The sequence below is a fragment of the Squalius cephalus genome, assembly GCF_949319135.1.
Source record: "Squalius cephalus genome assembly, chromosome: 21".
Taxonomy (NCBI): domain Eukaryota; kingdom Metazoa; phylum Chordata; class Actinopteri; order Cypriniformes; family Leuciscidae; genus Squalius; species Squalius cephalus.
This window is the reverse complement of record NC_137142.1, coordinates 3,085,120-3,102,143: the sequence shown is the minus strand read 5'-3', so window position 1 is coordinate 3,102,143 and position 17,024 is coordinate 3,085,120. Positions and strand designations below refer to the sequence as shown.

The 17,024-nt window shown below is 38.8% G+C and overlaps 1 protein-coding gene across 2 annotated transcripts in view; it reads right to left on the bottom strand.

Moving 5' to 3' along the window:
- lrrc1 (leucine rich repeat containing 1) overlaps nucleotides 1-17,024 on the bottom strand; it is a 115,294-nt gene that overhangs the window by 30,208 nt on the left and 68,062 nt on the right. The window contains exon 14 of one of the 2 annotated variants that reach the window (XM_079855501.1): nucleotides 10,320-10,439. In XM_079855501.1, the coding sequence (XP_079711627.1) occupies nucleotides 10,320-10,439 (120 nt within the window). Of the gene's footprint in view, nucleotides 1-10,222; nucleotides 10,440-17,024 lie in introns of those variants that run through there. The other variant, XM_079855502.1, reaches the window with a different exon arrangement.

The following is a 17,024-nucleotide window of genomic DNA, read 5'->3' as shown; positions in this document are numbered from 1 at the left end:
GACTTCTGAGGCACGGGGTGTCAGAGGAACTTGCCAGTATCCTTTTAATAAATCCAGCTTGGTAACAAAGCTAGCTGATCCCACCCGATCAACACAGTCCTCAATCCGAGGAAGAGGAAAGGAATCAGTCTTAGTTACAGAGTTCACCTTCCTAAAATCAGTACAAAATCGCCACAAGCCATCAGGTTTGGGTACAAGCAAGCACGGTGAACTCCACGGACTTTGACTTGGCACTACAAAGCCGTGAGTCAACAAACATTCTACCTCGGTTTTCATAACCTGATGTTTGTTGGGATTTGCACGGTATGGATGCTGTTTGATAGGCCTGCATTCACCAACATCAATGTCATGAGTGACCATAGTAGTTTGTGAGGGTACATCATTAAACAGCATATGATACTTTTCAATTAGCTGGACCACACGATCACACTGAGCTGCAGGCAGATAAGATAGATGTGACTGCAAGTTAGACAAGATGGCAGAGTTAGACAGTGTACCACATGAAGCAATGGCATCTTTACACCAAAGACCATCTAAATCAGGAGAATACACAGGAGACAAGTTAACAGCAGTGTTAGCAACAACAGGAAGAGGGTCAACAGGACCAGGCTGAGACTTAACACCATCTCTACTAATGTAAGCCTTAAGCATATTAATGTGGCACACACGAATCTTACGCTTGTGATCGGGAGTAGAAACTGCATAATTTGTGTCATTCAACTTCTCAATATGATAAGGTCCAGAAAATCTAGCCTGCATAGGTGAACCAGGCAAAGGAAGCAGTACCAAAACCTTATCACCAGGCTGGAAATTACGCTGAAGACGATCCTTGTCGTAGCGAAATTTCATCTTGGACTGGGCTTCAGCAAGATGAACTCTAGCTAACTCCCACGCTTTGTGTAGATGCTCCCGTACAGTACTCACATAGTCTAGCACAGACTTACGAGGGGATTCCTTAGCTAGAAACTGCTCACTTAGGAGTTTTAATGGGCCACGAACTGCATGGCCAAAAACCAGCTCAGCAGGACTAAATCCCAGGGATTTTTGGACGGTTCCCCTCACAGCAAACATCAAAAACGGCAAACCCTCCACCCAGTCTTTACCAGTCTCCATGCAGTATATACGCAAAAGAGACTTCAGGGTCTTGTGGAACCGCTCCAGAGCTCCCTGGGTCTCTGGATGATATGCGGTGGACAACTGGTGCTCTACGTCCAACTCTTTTGTTACCTCCTTAAATAGTTTAGAGGTAAAATTGGACCCCTGGTCACTTTGAATGACTCTCGGCAAGCCAAAAACTGAACAGAACTTAATGAGCTCACGGGCTACGGTTTTAGCTTGGATAGTCCGCAGAGGAACAGCTTCAGGGTAACGAGTACTAGCACACATAATCGTTAAAAGGTATTGTGTCCAGTTTTAGCTTTAGGCAATGGGCCTACGCAGTCAATAATAAGCCTCTCAAACGGTTCTCCAAGAACTGGGATGGGCTGTAGTGGAGCAAGTGGAATTGTTTGATTGGGCTTTCCACCTAACTGACAGACATGACATGAGCGTACAAATCTAGACACAGCGGTTTTCATGCCCGGCCAAAAAAAATGTCTGGCAATTCGATGATATGTCTTGGTGACACCCAAGTGTCCTGAACACACATGTTCATGGGCCAATTTCAAAATCTGATTACGGTATGCCTCAGGTAACACAATTTGGAACACCATCAAAAATTCTGCATCTATAGCACGTGGTCTCCACCAACGCATGAGAATATCATCATCCCAAAAATAACCCACTGCTATCTGAGGGATTAAGGCCTTGTCCACAGTACCACCAATACATGTAGCAAGTGACGGATCAGAACGTTGCTCAGTAGCTAACTGGGTTCTATTCACTTTTAAAGGAAGTTTACCTTCGCCACTCCTGCCACTTGCTTCCATCGAAACAGGACTAATATAGAACTCACTCTCTACAGTCTGTGGGGAAGACAAAAAAGAATCAGAAAGATCAATCACATTTTCAAAGTTCTGTGATTGAGCACGAGTTACGGCGCATGCCGGAAAGGAAGCAGAACACTGCACTAGGCCGTTTTGAGCAGACCAAACAGGATCTTCAGACACAATTGGAGAAGGAAAAACTTTGCCACCTGCTAAATCATTTCCTAAAATCATGCTTACCCCTTCGACAGGCAGTTTTGATCGTATGCCAAGGCTCACGCAACCAGAAACAAGATCAGACTTCAAATAAATGCTATGCAATGGAATGGAAATGCAGCCCAATTCAATCCCACGGACTAGCACACTAGAACCAGTGTACGAGTCAGCAGAGAATGGAAGCATGTTATCTAAAATTAGGGACTGCGCTGCTCCTGTATCTCTAAGCATCACGAGTGGCCTAAAGTCAGAATCTTCAGAGAGAGCTACCGAGCCCCTCATTACAAATGGGCTGAAAGTACTCAGGCCAAATTGTAAATTAACAGCACTCTCAGGAACAGCATTGACGAATGCTACGCCCTTATTTTTAGCAGAGTTTTTCTGTTTCCAAGCTTTGCAATTTGAAATAACATGCCCTGGGTCAAGACAGTAAAAACATACCCGCTTATCCTCAATTTTCTTGGAGCCTTGCAAAATCGGTTTAGCAGGGTTAGCCCCTGACCAATTCTTAGCGACTTTCTCCTCCTCGGAGAAAGTTTTAACAGAACGCATTGAAGGAAACACAGTTCTATGTGTAAGCAGTAAGCACATACTCGTCTGCCAAAACTGCGGCCTCAACAATCTTACTCACTTTTTGTTCATTTATGTGAACTACAACGCCCTCAGGAACACAACTTTTGAAATCCTCCAGCAACAAAAGTTCCTGAAGTTCTTCAAAAGCCGTGACCCTGCTTGCGAAGCACCACTTCTCAAACAGTACCCGCTTTACTCTTGCGAACTCAGTAAAAGTTTGGTTAGGCAGCTTCGAACACAGCCTAAACTTCTGCCTGTACGCTTCAGGGACTAATTCATAGGCACGGAGCACAGCGGATTTAACAGCGTCATAATCTAACGAACTCTCAATTGGCAATGCCGCACATGCCTCTTGAGCTTTGCCAGCAATATTGCTCTGCACCAAAAGAGCCCACAAATCCTTTGGCCAGTTCAATTTTGTGGCAATACGCTCAAATGCAACAAAGTATGCATCCACTTCACCTTCACGAAAGGGAGGGATCAATCTCACGTACCTACTCACGTCAAAACCTGTTTCGACCGGTGCCGAAACACTGGATGAGGAAGGACGAGACCTAGGCAACGGAACCGGCCTACTATGAAGAATCTGATCTTCGAGATCCAACCTTCGAAGCTTAATATCTCGATCAGCCTCAATTTCCAGAGCCTTCAACTTTAACAACTGAGTTTCATGCTCCTGCCTCTTAAGCTCAAGCTCTAATTCTTTTAAACGAAGTGGCATCAAAGGATCAGGACTCGAATCGCCACCTTTACTATGAAAAGAAATAGACTCTCCCGACACAACTTCCCCACCCACGTTAGAATCTGCTGGCAAAATACCCGTTTGGACAAGCCTTCGGTACAACTCATCTTTGAGGCATTGCTTCTTTGCCTCCTTGCTGACAGGAATATTAAAAAACTCTGCAATCAAAATCAGATCTCCTTTCCTACACCTGTCAAACTCTTCCACTGTCGGAGACAAAGTAAACTTAACCAAATCAAATTCCATTATTCAATTCATAACATGTACACTTCCTCACCCGCACAAGTTCGAAGCTGCTGAAAAACTCATGATACCACAATTCCACGAAATAATTAAACAAACGGACGAGCCCCCAATTGTTACGTCCCGCATAAGTCTAGGGGTAAATGTGGACGCAACAAAAGTAAAACCAATTTTTAAAGAGCGTTAATCTAAGTCCTGCCACAGCACCACAAGCCACAAGTATCCAGAAAAAGATTTTATTTCACAGCTCGTGGAACAAATACAAAGAAAAAAAACAAAAGGAAGCAATAGTTTCAGGAGAGGATAAGGCCAAAATATTAAACAAAAGGCAATATAACTGGAATAATTTACCTCTAACTAAACTAACAAAGAAAAGAAAAGAAAAATAACAGAGTTGTACCCTAACTCCCTTACTAGCCCCAAAACAGGAGAAAACAGGTTTAAACAAATGGCATCCACCTCCCTACAGCTTCCAAGTAAAACTAATAAGCCCAAAACACATAAGCAAACATTAAGGTAGCTGCTAAAGAGGACGTTAATAGTAGCAGCTATTAATCAAGCAACATAAACTAAAAAGATAAAGAATATAACTCTTTAACTAACATAACAAAAAGTAAGTGTTTAGAAAAATATCACAATGAACCAACAACAAGAATACTACAATACCAAAATAGAATAATCAGCAGCTCAATAACCACCAATTGTAACTGCAACAACAGGCTGGGCAGGAGAAAGACAACGCTCTGGAGAAAGCTCTTGGGGAAACGTTTTCTCGCCGTCTGGTAGCTGGAGCTCTGCTTTTATGCTGGCTCACTCTTAATTGGTAAGCAGTTACAGCTGGGAGCAATCAACTACCTGCCAGGCAAATTGAGTAGAAGGAGCAAAAAAGAAACAAGACACATTAGAAGTAAATATAAATCAATAATTACTTCGTCTCTGGACGTAACACAAGGTACACTTCTACAATCTTATCACTTCTTACTTTCCCTGGGAATCAAACCCATGACCTTGGCGTTGCAAGCGCCAATGCTCTACTGTTTGAGCTACAGGAAAGCTTAATGTTTAAAACACCTAGGGACCTGTCCCAGCCTAAGAGATAGGTTTATGATTGAAACCAAACACGGGCCGATAGATTTCAGAATGGATTTCATAACCAGAGATGTAGGCAAAATATCCACGGGCTTTGAGAAGGCTTCATCAAACACACTAACTTAATAATGTCATTCAGAGAAATGGGGCAAAAGGAGTCCAGTCTTGGAAGTCTTTGTTGGGTATACTGTAAAAAATCATTTTCATGATTTGTTATTACAACTTTTTTTCTTTTGTCAAATCAACTTAGATAATTAATGTGGTTCATATAACATAATATTTAGATTTTCTGTTGATTAAACCAATTTCCTTCATAGTATTAACTCAAATCTTTAATTTTAATGAACTCCAAATTTTAAGGCAACCAGGTAACTTGCTATTTTAAATTAAATCAACAATATTTTGTACATTGATAAAGGGGTTTGCTGATGGTGCAATGCCTGCCCTGACAGCCATAACCTTGTCCACAAAATGAGACAAAATGGTGGCAGTCGTCATTAGAAAACACAGGGACAAGAGATGTAGCAGGAGAAACAATGTTGTTAATAGTCTCATACAGAGTTTAGGAGTCCTTTTGTAGGTAGATATCAGTTTAGTAAAATAAGAGGCTCTAGCATCCTTGATCATCTGAGATCTGTCAAGAGCTCTTTAAGATGCAGGTGGTGTACTTGGATCTGAGTCCCTTTCCATAAACGCTCAGCCTTCCGACAGACACGCCTAAAGCTGCGGATAGCGTCTTTTATCCACGGGGATGTACTAGTATTAACAGCGGGAGTTTGATGAGTCTTAAAAGGAGCAACTCTATCCAGCAGCAGGGTGCAATGTTCATTAAAGGACTGTACAAAAGAGTCAATGTCACTTGAAATAAGAACTGAGCTAGAGTCAAAAGCGTCTGAAAAGTTCTCATCAGCAAGCTGGTTAATCATATGAGAGCTGGACACTCGCTTAACAGACAGAGGACCCTCATTACAAGCAAGATCATATAAAATGATCACTAACAAATACATCTTCAATGCAAATATTGCAATCGCAGACAATAATCACTCTATTCAGCTTAATAATGGATGATAAGAAGTCAGTAAAATCACTCAGAAAAGAGACCGCTGGCCCAGGCGGCCGGTAAACTTAAATACAATAAAATGAATTTGAACGACCAACTTTAGTCATCTGTAGTTCAAATGAAGAGTACATTCCAGCGCTCATCGACTGGCAAATAAAATGCTTTTTAAAAACCACAGCAAGTCCTTCACCGCGGCCCACGAGTCCACAATCCACTGGACAGAAGAGCTCAATCAGATGACCGTGAAAACACGTGGAAATGACCAGGTGTGAAAACACTCGTCTCAGAAGAAGTTCCATATGTTGGTTTCATCAAGCCAACACAATAATTAATTTTATGAATACCCATTGTGAATTTAACAACTTTTTGTACTTTTAAGGGCCTTCTCTCACTTTTATTCAAGATATTGTCTGTAAAATATTACTAGCTATATTATAGTTTCAAACAAATACAAATTTTAGTTAAAACAAATACCATGAGTACCATAAATACCAATAAGCTGAGGAATATAGTTCTAAATACATTTTCTAGATTCTTCAATTCCTCTGCAGTTAGAAGTCCATATAACAATGTTTTCCCCTTGACATAGTAATAAACTCTTCCTACCCTTATTTAATATTCAACAATATTATTGATCTGCCTGCATTGACACCATTATATGAGAACTGAACTGAGCTGGGCAATGACATCACCGTTTTCTCCAGAGAGGCTGTATATATAAATTAACTAAATTAATACAAATTTTACAGCAAAAATGAACCATCACTGAACTTACACATGCTGGACTATGACGCTATTTTCTTCTAGAAACAAACTTTGGTGCATTATTTTCCTGTTACCTCTGTAAAGCTGCTTTGAAGCGATCTGTATTGTAAAAAGTGATATATATATAAAGGTGACTTGACTTGACTTCTAACTTCCTTTGCTTGTGGGTGAGACACTATTTCTCACAGGTTATAATAAGGGGCGCCACATTTCCAACCCAAATTCATGTTTTTGAAGAACTCGGAGACGATTACGGTATCGTTTTCAAAAGTTTGTGTTTTCAGGCTGCCAGAATGATGTTGTCGTGTAAATGTTCAGACTGAGGGTTAAAACACGCATTATGCAAATATGTCACATGGTGACGTAGCCACGTAAAGGAAATAACGGCTGCAAACTGCAGAGGCGTTTCAGGCAGGTGTTTTCTGTTGGAGCGATTAACTCCTGGACTTTATATCTTTGCAGCTAAATGAAAGGTAATTTAAAAAAAAACATTATAGGTCACCTTTAAAAATACTTTCATCATTTGTTTCAGTGCTGAGTGATTGTGTGCTCACAAATGCATTCATTGCTTTTTGCAGTTGTGCCGGTCGTCCTGAACTTTGTGTGACTCATGCATTTCATTTACAGGAGGCTAAAGTTGAAGTTCAGCTAGTCAAGCAATCCCAACATATCTGAAGAATGAGAAGCCAAACTGCTTCCTGCAAAATAAAAAAGCTTTTATACTGATATGTATGGAAGCTTGTTTCTGCCACAGAATAAAACATTTTAAAAGATAATTGCCACTTTTTTATCTCACAGTTGCATGATATAAAGTCAGAATTTTCCTCAGGATTGCGAGTTTATATCTCGCAATTCTGACTTTATATCTCCCAATTGTGTGTTATAAAGTCAGAATTGCGAGATATAAATACGCAGTTTATTTATAACTTCTCTTATAATTTCTCGCAATTGCGAGTTTATATCACATAAGTCAGAATTGTGTGATAAAGTCGCAGTTATCTTATTTATTTTTTATTATGTGGTGGAAACAAGCTTCCATAGGACTGCAGTCTTCATGATTTTAAACAGTTTTTTTTAATCACGCTTATTTAATTTTCCCCTTTACCATATTTGTCATTAAATCTCATCTCAACCATACTTATCACTTAAACATTAATCTTTAAACATTTGTGAGATGTAATCTAAACAATTTAAGTATAATTTTTATTTAAAGAGTCCTTGTTTAATAACGTCTACATCTTCTTCATAACCTATAGGTCAGTTGGAATCATTCGGTCTTAATTCATAATATGTTGCTATTATGACATCACTTTAATTCGTAAATAATTTAATTGATTCAAGTGTAATTCATATGTAGCTTTTTGTCCGGGATTCTGTTATTTGATTTATCCGTAATTATTCAATTTTTTAACTAAATAGTCCAAATGCATACATATACATATATTTGATTTAGCATTTTGACACTTAATAATTCCCCTTAATAATATGCATCATTATTCGGTACAAGCAAATGTGTTTTCTCTAGAAGCTCATCAGTCAGTTGTTCTTTCTTCTGAGAATGGACTACAGTTGTCTTGAAAAGAAAGCAAATCTAACCAGGACAGAGCGAGAAGTGTAAAAGCAGCAAGAGGACGAGCAGATCACAGATTAAACACACGCTTCACTGGAGCTCAGGAGAACAGAGGAGAGAAGACCGAGTCTCAAAGAAGAAACCACAGCTGACACCGGCGAAGACGACCAGCAAGAGTAGAGCTCTGAGATCTGATGACAAACCACAACATGGATGGATGAATCTCAGCTGATGGGAACTCTGGGATCGATCACGAGGACTGGGAGAAACGTCCTGCAGTCAGACCGTTGGAGGGAGCTACAGACACCATGTTATGAATATGATTTAAAAAGAAAAGAAAAGTTCTGCACAGCTGTCAGTGACGTGAGAGGATTTTTGAAGAATACAGCATGTATTTTGTAACATTATCAAATTTCTTTACTGTAAATGTAACGCAACCTTGGTGAACAGAATCATAAAGACATCTGAATGTTGGTGTATGATGAAATCTGCAGCACATCACACACAATTGGAATTAAAATCAGCAAATTGATTGATTTTCAATGGGTAAAACTCTAGATCAACTTCCACATCGTGTCTCATATGTAGGGTCTGTATCTGCAGTGTTTCAGCAACAGAATCAACTGCTTGTCTGAAGATTATAATCATTCTGGAAGAGAAATGTATATATTGACAACACAATATTCACCTGAAATAATGCAGAAAAGCAGCACATGCGAGCCGAGGAAGAAGCGCAGGAGGACAAACAGTGGAGATAATAAATCAGTGATGGGAAAAGCAGCTTTCAGGATCAGAAAGGCACGAGGGCGAATAAGCAATGACAGCATTTCCATTTCTTTCACATTAATAAGGGAAGAACAAGAACAGTGGCAAGATATCGGCAGGGTTTCCGATTAATGTCAAATCTACGCATAAATAACGAATCATACCCGTTGCTTTCATAAAGTCATTTTATTATTTCAGTGGTTAAAATCATAAACGTACTGGCCCAGAAACAGCGCCTGCTTAAGATTGTTTTCTGTGCAGCTTCTCATTTACAAGAAATAATTCAAGGATAAAAAAAAAATCAACATTAAAAACCAAATCTGTCTTTCTTGGAATACAAATGAAAACATACAATGTAAAATGAAGTCCGTAGTGTACCATACACTTTTTCTTTCTTAAAAAAAACCCCAAAAATGATAGTGTTGTTTGTAAAAGTGCATTCTGGCACTCGGAGGGAAAAACTGCTCACCTCAACCAAAGCTATAGATGATAACTACCCTAACCGTACTTACAGAAGAGCTTTATTGTACCTGCTTTTACAAAGCTGGAAGCACAGAAGAAGATAAAGCACAGTGCAGGTCTGTCGGAGTGTTTCAGCTCACCGTCCTGAACCGCATTAGCCCTTATTTAGTAAAAACATGTTTACACACACACCGGGTTATGAAGAAACACGTGTGATGAAACAGAGCTGCCCCTCATGTTCATGTTCACACAGGAATGAACCGCGTACAACATTACAAACCACACTCTTTGTTCGGATGCTGTTGAATTCTCAAATTAAGTCCAAGCGATGGGAAAGTTTGTGGATTAAGAAACTGGCTACACATTTCTGTGTGAGTGTGTGTGTGTGTGTGTGTGTGTGTTTAAAATTGACACCACCTGAGCTGCCACACGTATAAAAGTATCAATATTCACAAGCAACTATACAAGAATTTTAAAAAAATCAGTAGGTCCAAAAATGCCTGGGCTCCATGTGTCACCGAGAGAAAGAAATGCACCCAGAAAATAAAAAAATAGAGCATATATATATATATGATGGGGATAAATTCATATTTCTATATTAAAGATTCTGCTAAGACTTGTAGTGCAACTACCTATTGTCAGAAAAGCGAATGAAAAGCACTGGATTTGGAGAGCAAAAGTGTGCATTCGTTGGCAGGTTATTGTGCTGAAGGTCTTTATAAAAGAAGGCACTGGTCCCTGACGCGGATGAACACGGATGAACATGGGAAAGGGCTCTGGTGTTCCCGGGAGAAAACAGTGAGGAATGGCTCAGCGGGGGCTTCGGGAGACACACACTGGGGAAGAGACATCTCGGAGATAAAGCGGTCACACAGACGTGCTGGTCACTCGCTCCACAGCATTATTGACCTCGTTTTTGTTGGAATCCAGGCCTTTGGCAGCGATCATGTCCTTTCGGATGTTCTCGGCCACTTTCTTCATGTTCTTGAGCTCGCCGGGGTGAGGAGTGGCCCGTCTCAGCAGCGTTCTCTGAGAAACAGATGGAGAGAGAGAGAGTGAAGATGATGTGAAACAGTCACTGTTCACCGTATTTCCCGTTGAATAAAAGAAGAGATTGGACACATTTTGTATTAAATGGTCACTGAGTTTGTCTCAGCCTGGCGAGAAGAAAACATGCTAGTATAAACTCTTACTATTTCTGCTGTACACACACTGCCGTTCAAACGTTTGGGGTCGGTAAGATTTTTAGATGAAGTCTCTTCTGCTCACCAAGGCTGCATTTATTTAAATTAGTTTTAATTAATTATTCAGAATAACATCTTATCCCCATTTCAATCTGGCTTCAGGCCTAATTTTTCAACCACCTCAGCTTTACTGAAGTTCACCAATGACATTTTCTCTGCCTGTGATAAGGGACAGCTAACTGGTGCTGTTTTAAAGCCTTTGATATGGTGGATCATTATATTCTTCTTGACAAGCTTTATGCAATAGGTTTGAATCAAAGTGCTCTATTATGGTTTAATTCTTATCTTCATAATAGAAGGCAGTGTGTTGCTTTTAAAGGTTCGGTGTCTGATTATTTATTGGTTGATAAGGGGGTTCCTCAAGGTTCCACTCTAGGACCCCTTTTGTTCTCAATTTATCGCATATTTGCTCCATCGGTAAGATTCATCTATGCTGATGATACCGTAATTTACACTGCTGACTCTGATATTCACTGTATCCAGAACAGGTAACAAGCTGACTTTATTATGGCTACACAATAACAGCTCAGTGTTGAATATGGAAAAGTCCTGTTGTATGTTGTTTGGGACGAGGCACAGACGACCTTGTGCTCTTAACTTGAAACTGTATTTAGAAGATGGGTCCTCCATGGTGAAATTGTAAAAATTGAAATACCTTGGTTTGTGGATTGATTCTGAGCTTACCTTTAAACCTCACATTGATTATATCGCAAAAAGAATATATGGCTGTCTCAGTACACTCTATAGATCTGTTAATGGTTTCACATTAGAAGTCAGGAAAAGGTTCATTTCTCAGTTGATATTGCCCATTATTGACTACGCTGATATCATCTACATGAATACTAGTGACAATGTTCTTAAGCCACTTAAAGGTGTGGTTGATTATGATTCCACTTTTCTAACTTTAGTTAGTGTGTAATGTTGCTGTTTGAGCATAAACAACATCTGCAAAGTTACAACGCTCAAAGTTCAGAGCAAAGGGAGATATTTGCTTTTAAAGAAATCGCTTTTTAAGGACTACAACAAACGACTGGTAGGAACTACACGAGTTTCTTCCCGGGTTAGTGACATCACTAACCCTATAATTTACATAAACCCCGCCCCCTGGAACAAGATTTATAGATTATCATGACAGAATATGCTAATCAATGACTAGAAGATAACTACACATCAGCTTCATAAATTCATCAACTAACCATTCAGAAATGTCCTGTTGCTTCTACATGTTGTCTCTTCTTCTTGAGTCTCTCCATCATTGTCTGACTCCGGTTTGAACATAAACATTGACATTTCCAGTGCATGTCTGTGTGAGGTAAAAGGACAGGAGCTCTTGAAGCTCCGCCCCCTGTGCTGAGAGCAGCAGCTCATTTGCATTTAAAGGGACACACACAAAAACGGTGCGTTTTTGCTCACCCTCAAAAAGTGACAATTTTAACATGCTATATAAAAATATCTGTAGGGAATTTTGAGCTAAAACTTAACATACACACTCTGGGGACATCAGAGACTTATTTTACATCTTGTGAAAAGGGCATTATACCAGCCCTTTAATGTTGTTTTTAACTCTCTGTGTAGATTTGTTCTGAGGTGTCCTTTTAAAACTCATCATTGTGTAATGCATCACTAAATTGGCTTCAGCTTAATTCAAGAAGAGACTTCCATTGGTTCCTATTTATTTTAAAATGTGTCTACTTCGACTGTCCTCTATATCTGAAAGAACTCTTGGTTCCTTGTAGTTCTATGTATTCACTTAGACATATGCAACATCTCGTCTTTACTGTACCAGGAATCTTTTCAGCTGCTGGACGTAAAGCTTTTCATTATAAAGCTACTAGCGATTGGAATAATCTTCCTCTTTCCTCGAGATCCATCTCATCTTTTCGTAGATTTAGGTTATCTATATTTCAATATCTTAACAATGTGTGTGCATGTTACTGATGTTGGACTGAATAGTATTGCTTGTAATTGTCTTTTGTTTCATGTAATTGTCTAATCGACTTGCCTCCTGTGGATTCGACCTTTGTTTTTCTTATGTGATACCTTTTCACATTGAATTTCTTATGTATTGTGGGTTCCAATTGTGTAATGAGGTAAATGTGATGTGCTTATTGAGATAGCTATAACATGTCTGTGCTATGATGTGTTTTTGGTCTAGGGTGACAGTGTAAGCTGCCTAGTAACTCAATTGTTTTGAGCATTTGCCTGTTTGTTTGTTTGTTTGTTTCTTCTGTTGTATTATGTATATGTGTATTTGGACCCTCTTGAAAATGAGATGTTGCATCTCAAGGGGCTATCCATTAATAAATTGAAATTGAAATTAAAAATACAACAAAAACAATAATATTGTTAAACATGACAATTTAAAATAACCTTTCTATTTGAATATATTTTAAAGTGTGATTTATTCCTGTGATCAAAGCTGAATTACTCCAGTCTTCAGTGTCACATGATCCTTCAGAAATCAGTATAATATATGATTTGATGCTCAAAAAACATTCATTATTATTATTATAAAAAAAAATCTGTTACATTTACGGTAAAATACCGGCAGCTGTGGTTGCCAGAAATTTACTGTAAAAAATACGGTAGCAACATTTTAGATTTTACAGACTTTACTTAAATTAACATTAATAAACCGCATTTAATTATCTGATATAATGTTAATTTACTGACCTATTGAAGTATTTATATCTGTTTTGTACCATAGTAATAAACTGACAACCACCAATCACAGTGGAGATGAAAATCACAAGCTCATCACAAGCATCTCTTTCACAAGAAAGTTAATACTTATATATAGAAGCTGCACAGTGTCATTCACACAGACACTAAACACCATCATGGTAACACACGATTTTTAAATCGTTAAATCGATCTTTAACTCCCTTTGCTTTAGATTTTAAAAATACAATAAACATTAATTTAACAACATTAAATGTAACATAAAACCCTAATTTCATAACTGATTAGAAAAAACTAAGAAAACTATGAAGAAACAGACATCAAATGTGAAGTGTCACGCAGGGAATTGTGGGAATGTCAATTTACGTTTTTTCACTGTAAATTATACAATGACTTGTTCTTTTTCACTTTCAAAAACTTTAAATTTAACAGTATTTTACAGTAAAATTACATTAAATGTACCGTTAGATCAATCACAGTTGTTTACCGTATATAGTAAGGAAACTTTCAATTAATCAATTAACAGTTTTTCACTGTAGCATTTTTACAGTCTTTTACTGTTAAAATCACAATCATTTTTTACAGTAATTTTTTTTTTTTAAATTCAGGATTCTTTGATGAATAGAAAGTTCAAAAGAATTGCATTTACTTGAAACAGAATCTTTTGTAACATTATAAATGTCTTTACTGTAACTTTTGATCAGTTTAACTCATCCTTGATGAATAAAAGTATTGATTTCTTTTATTTATTTCCCCCCAAAAAATAAAATAAAAATTCTTACTGACCCCAAATTGTCACTGATAATTGCTGTTCTTTTGAACTTTCGCCATTGCCCATCATGAGCCTATGAAACATTAACTATTAACCATATTTCCCATTGAATAAACGAAGGCTCGAGGCGTGTGCTGTATCGTGAGCCGTGGAGTGCCTGAAACCCCTGCAGTCGTGACTTATTCATGATACAGCTCTAGCTTCGAGGACTTTTATAAAACCGTTACCACACAATACAAATATTAAAGCCAAAAAATATGTATCAAAGTAAAATCACTGGTTAGAAATTAAATGGGTCCTATAATGCCCTTTTCACAAGATGTAAAATAAGTCTCTGATGTCCCCAGAGTGTGTGTGTGAAGTTTTAGCTCAAAATACCCCACAGATATTTTTATACAGCATGTTAAATTTGTCACTTTTTGAGGGTTTGCAAAAACTCACCGTTTTTGTGTTTGTCCCTTTAAATGCAAATGAGCTGCTGCTCCCGGCACAGGGGGCGGAGCTTCTGTGTGTGTGTGTGTGTGTGTGTGTGTGTGTGTGTGTGTGTGTGTGTGTGTGTGTGTTTGTGTGTGTGTTAGCCGATTTGATTACCTCACACAGAAATGCACTGAAAATTTCAAAAACCTTTAGCCTTTTATGTTCAAACCAGAGTCAGACAATGATGGAGAGACTCGAGAAGAAGAGACAACATGTAGAAGCAACAGGACATTTCTGAATGGTTAGTTGATGAATTTATGAAGCTGATGTGTAGATATCTTCTAGTCATTGATTAGCATATTCTGTCTTGATATAAATCTATAAATCGTGTTCAGGGGGCGGAGTTTATGGAAATTTTAGGGTTGGTGATGTCACTAACCCGGGAGGAATGTGGTGTAGTCTCTTCCAGCCGTTTGTTGTAGTCCTTAAAAAGTGATTTCTTTAAAAGCAAATATCTCCCTTTGCTTTGAACTTTGAGTGTTGTAACTTTGCAGATGTTGTTTATGCTCAAACAGCAACATTACACACTAACTAAAGTTAGAAAAGTCAAATCATAATCAACCACCCCTTTTATAGGCAAAATGCCCCTCAAATTCAAGGTTGTCGTCTCCCCTCTTCCCACCCTCTACATTCACACTTTTCCACAGCTTTACACGCCGAGTGTTTTTCGAATCCGGTGTGAACGAGCAGTGCTTAAACAGGGGTTTCATGACACTTTAACAAGCGCTGTGTTAAACGAACACCAGGCTGTGAGGAATACAGTGTGTTCAATGCACTGAACAACACACCGAATGTTCAGTCAACAAAAACTCCATAAAACATTTTTGAAAGACGCGAGTTGTGAAAATGACACGTGATCTAGAACCTTGCATATTGTAAAGACTCGTTCACACCAAAAACAATAACCATAAAGATGAAGATAAAGATACTTAGTATTTTTGTCTTGTTTCCAGTCCCAATATCTAACAATTCTTAAATCAAGAGGCATTTACTAGATGAGTAAAACGGCATAATATATTAAGTCTTGTTTTCTTAAAGAAAGCAAAATGATCTGCTAATGGGGTCAGAAAAATAATGTTTCTGTTTGAATTAAGATTATTTTTCTGACCCCACTGGCAGATAACTTTGCTTTTTTTAAGCATCAGCTCACTTAATTTTGATGAATTCCCCCAGAAAACAGGACCTAAGATCTTCTACTCATCTAGCAAATGCCTCTTGATTTAAGAATTTTTAGATATTTGGACTGGAAACAAGACAAAAATACTAAGTAAGAGAAGCATTTTTTGCAGTGTATTACTCTACTGGCGTCGAGGCGAGCCGATGACGTCTTTCTGGCGCTTGAAATGCTCATGCCAGCTGGTTTCTTACGTCTAGCTGTCAATGTTTTATCACTCATCAGCTGGAAAAATCATTCTGGAAGTGATTTCAACCATATCATTCTTCTGTGTTATTGTCATTCTCATTATAGTTATGGTGTGAACGTCCCAAATCTCATAGAATTATAAGGAGTACTAAAACTTTATAGTTATTGTCTTTGTTATCGTAGTTATCGTATCGGTGTGAACGTGTCTCTCCCTCACCTTGTAAAACTCAATATGGCGTCTCTCCTGATGAAGGTCTATTGTCTGTAGGGCTGCACGATTAATCGCAATTTACATGAAATCACACTTAAACGGATTTGGCTTATCACGAATATGAAATCTCAAAGGTTGAGATTATTAGTTATGTGCAGCTTGTCAGTGACGTACGGCTCTGTAAACGCTGTCCATGAGTCACTCGAAAAAGCAAACATGAGAAGCATTTATGAACCTCTTGTCCAACAATAAACAATATTTAATAACATGCCTTTATTCCAAACTCACTTCATAAGGACAGCTGAGCTCCTCCTTCTGTGAGATGATGTGCTTCTTACACAGAATAAGGCAGTCGTGTGTTTATTAGTCGTGTTTAATCAAAGCGTTTCGATCTTCTGTTTATCCAGATACAGATAGTGTGATGCCCATCGGGATTTCCTGGAGTAATGTGTGTTATCGTACTTAAGCGGCACATGTGTGTGTGTGAAACGCCCTCTGGTGTTCAGAGGGATATGTGGTGTGTGTGTGTGTGTGTGTGTGAGAGAGAGAGAGACTCTGGTGTTCAGAAGGATATGTGGCGTGTGTGTGTGTGTGTGTGTGTGTGTGGTTCAGAAGGATATGTGGCGTGCGTGTGTGTGTGTGTGTGTGTGTGTGTGTGTGTGTGTGTGTGTGTGTGTGAGAGAGACTCTGGTGTTCAGATGGAGCAGCATTTACTGCCGATCAGCCGCTGCACTGACGAACTGCACATAAAATAATGCCAGCCTTTGCCAAATCCCGTGCGGTTTCATTTCGATTAATCGTGCCGCCCTAATTGACCCTTCGCAGGGAGTTTGATTGACAGGCGATCTGACCAATCATAATCCGC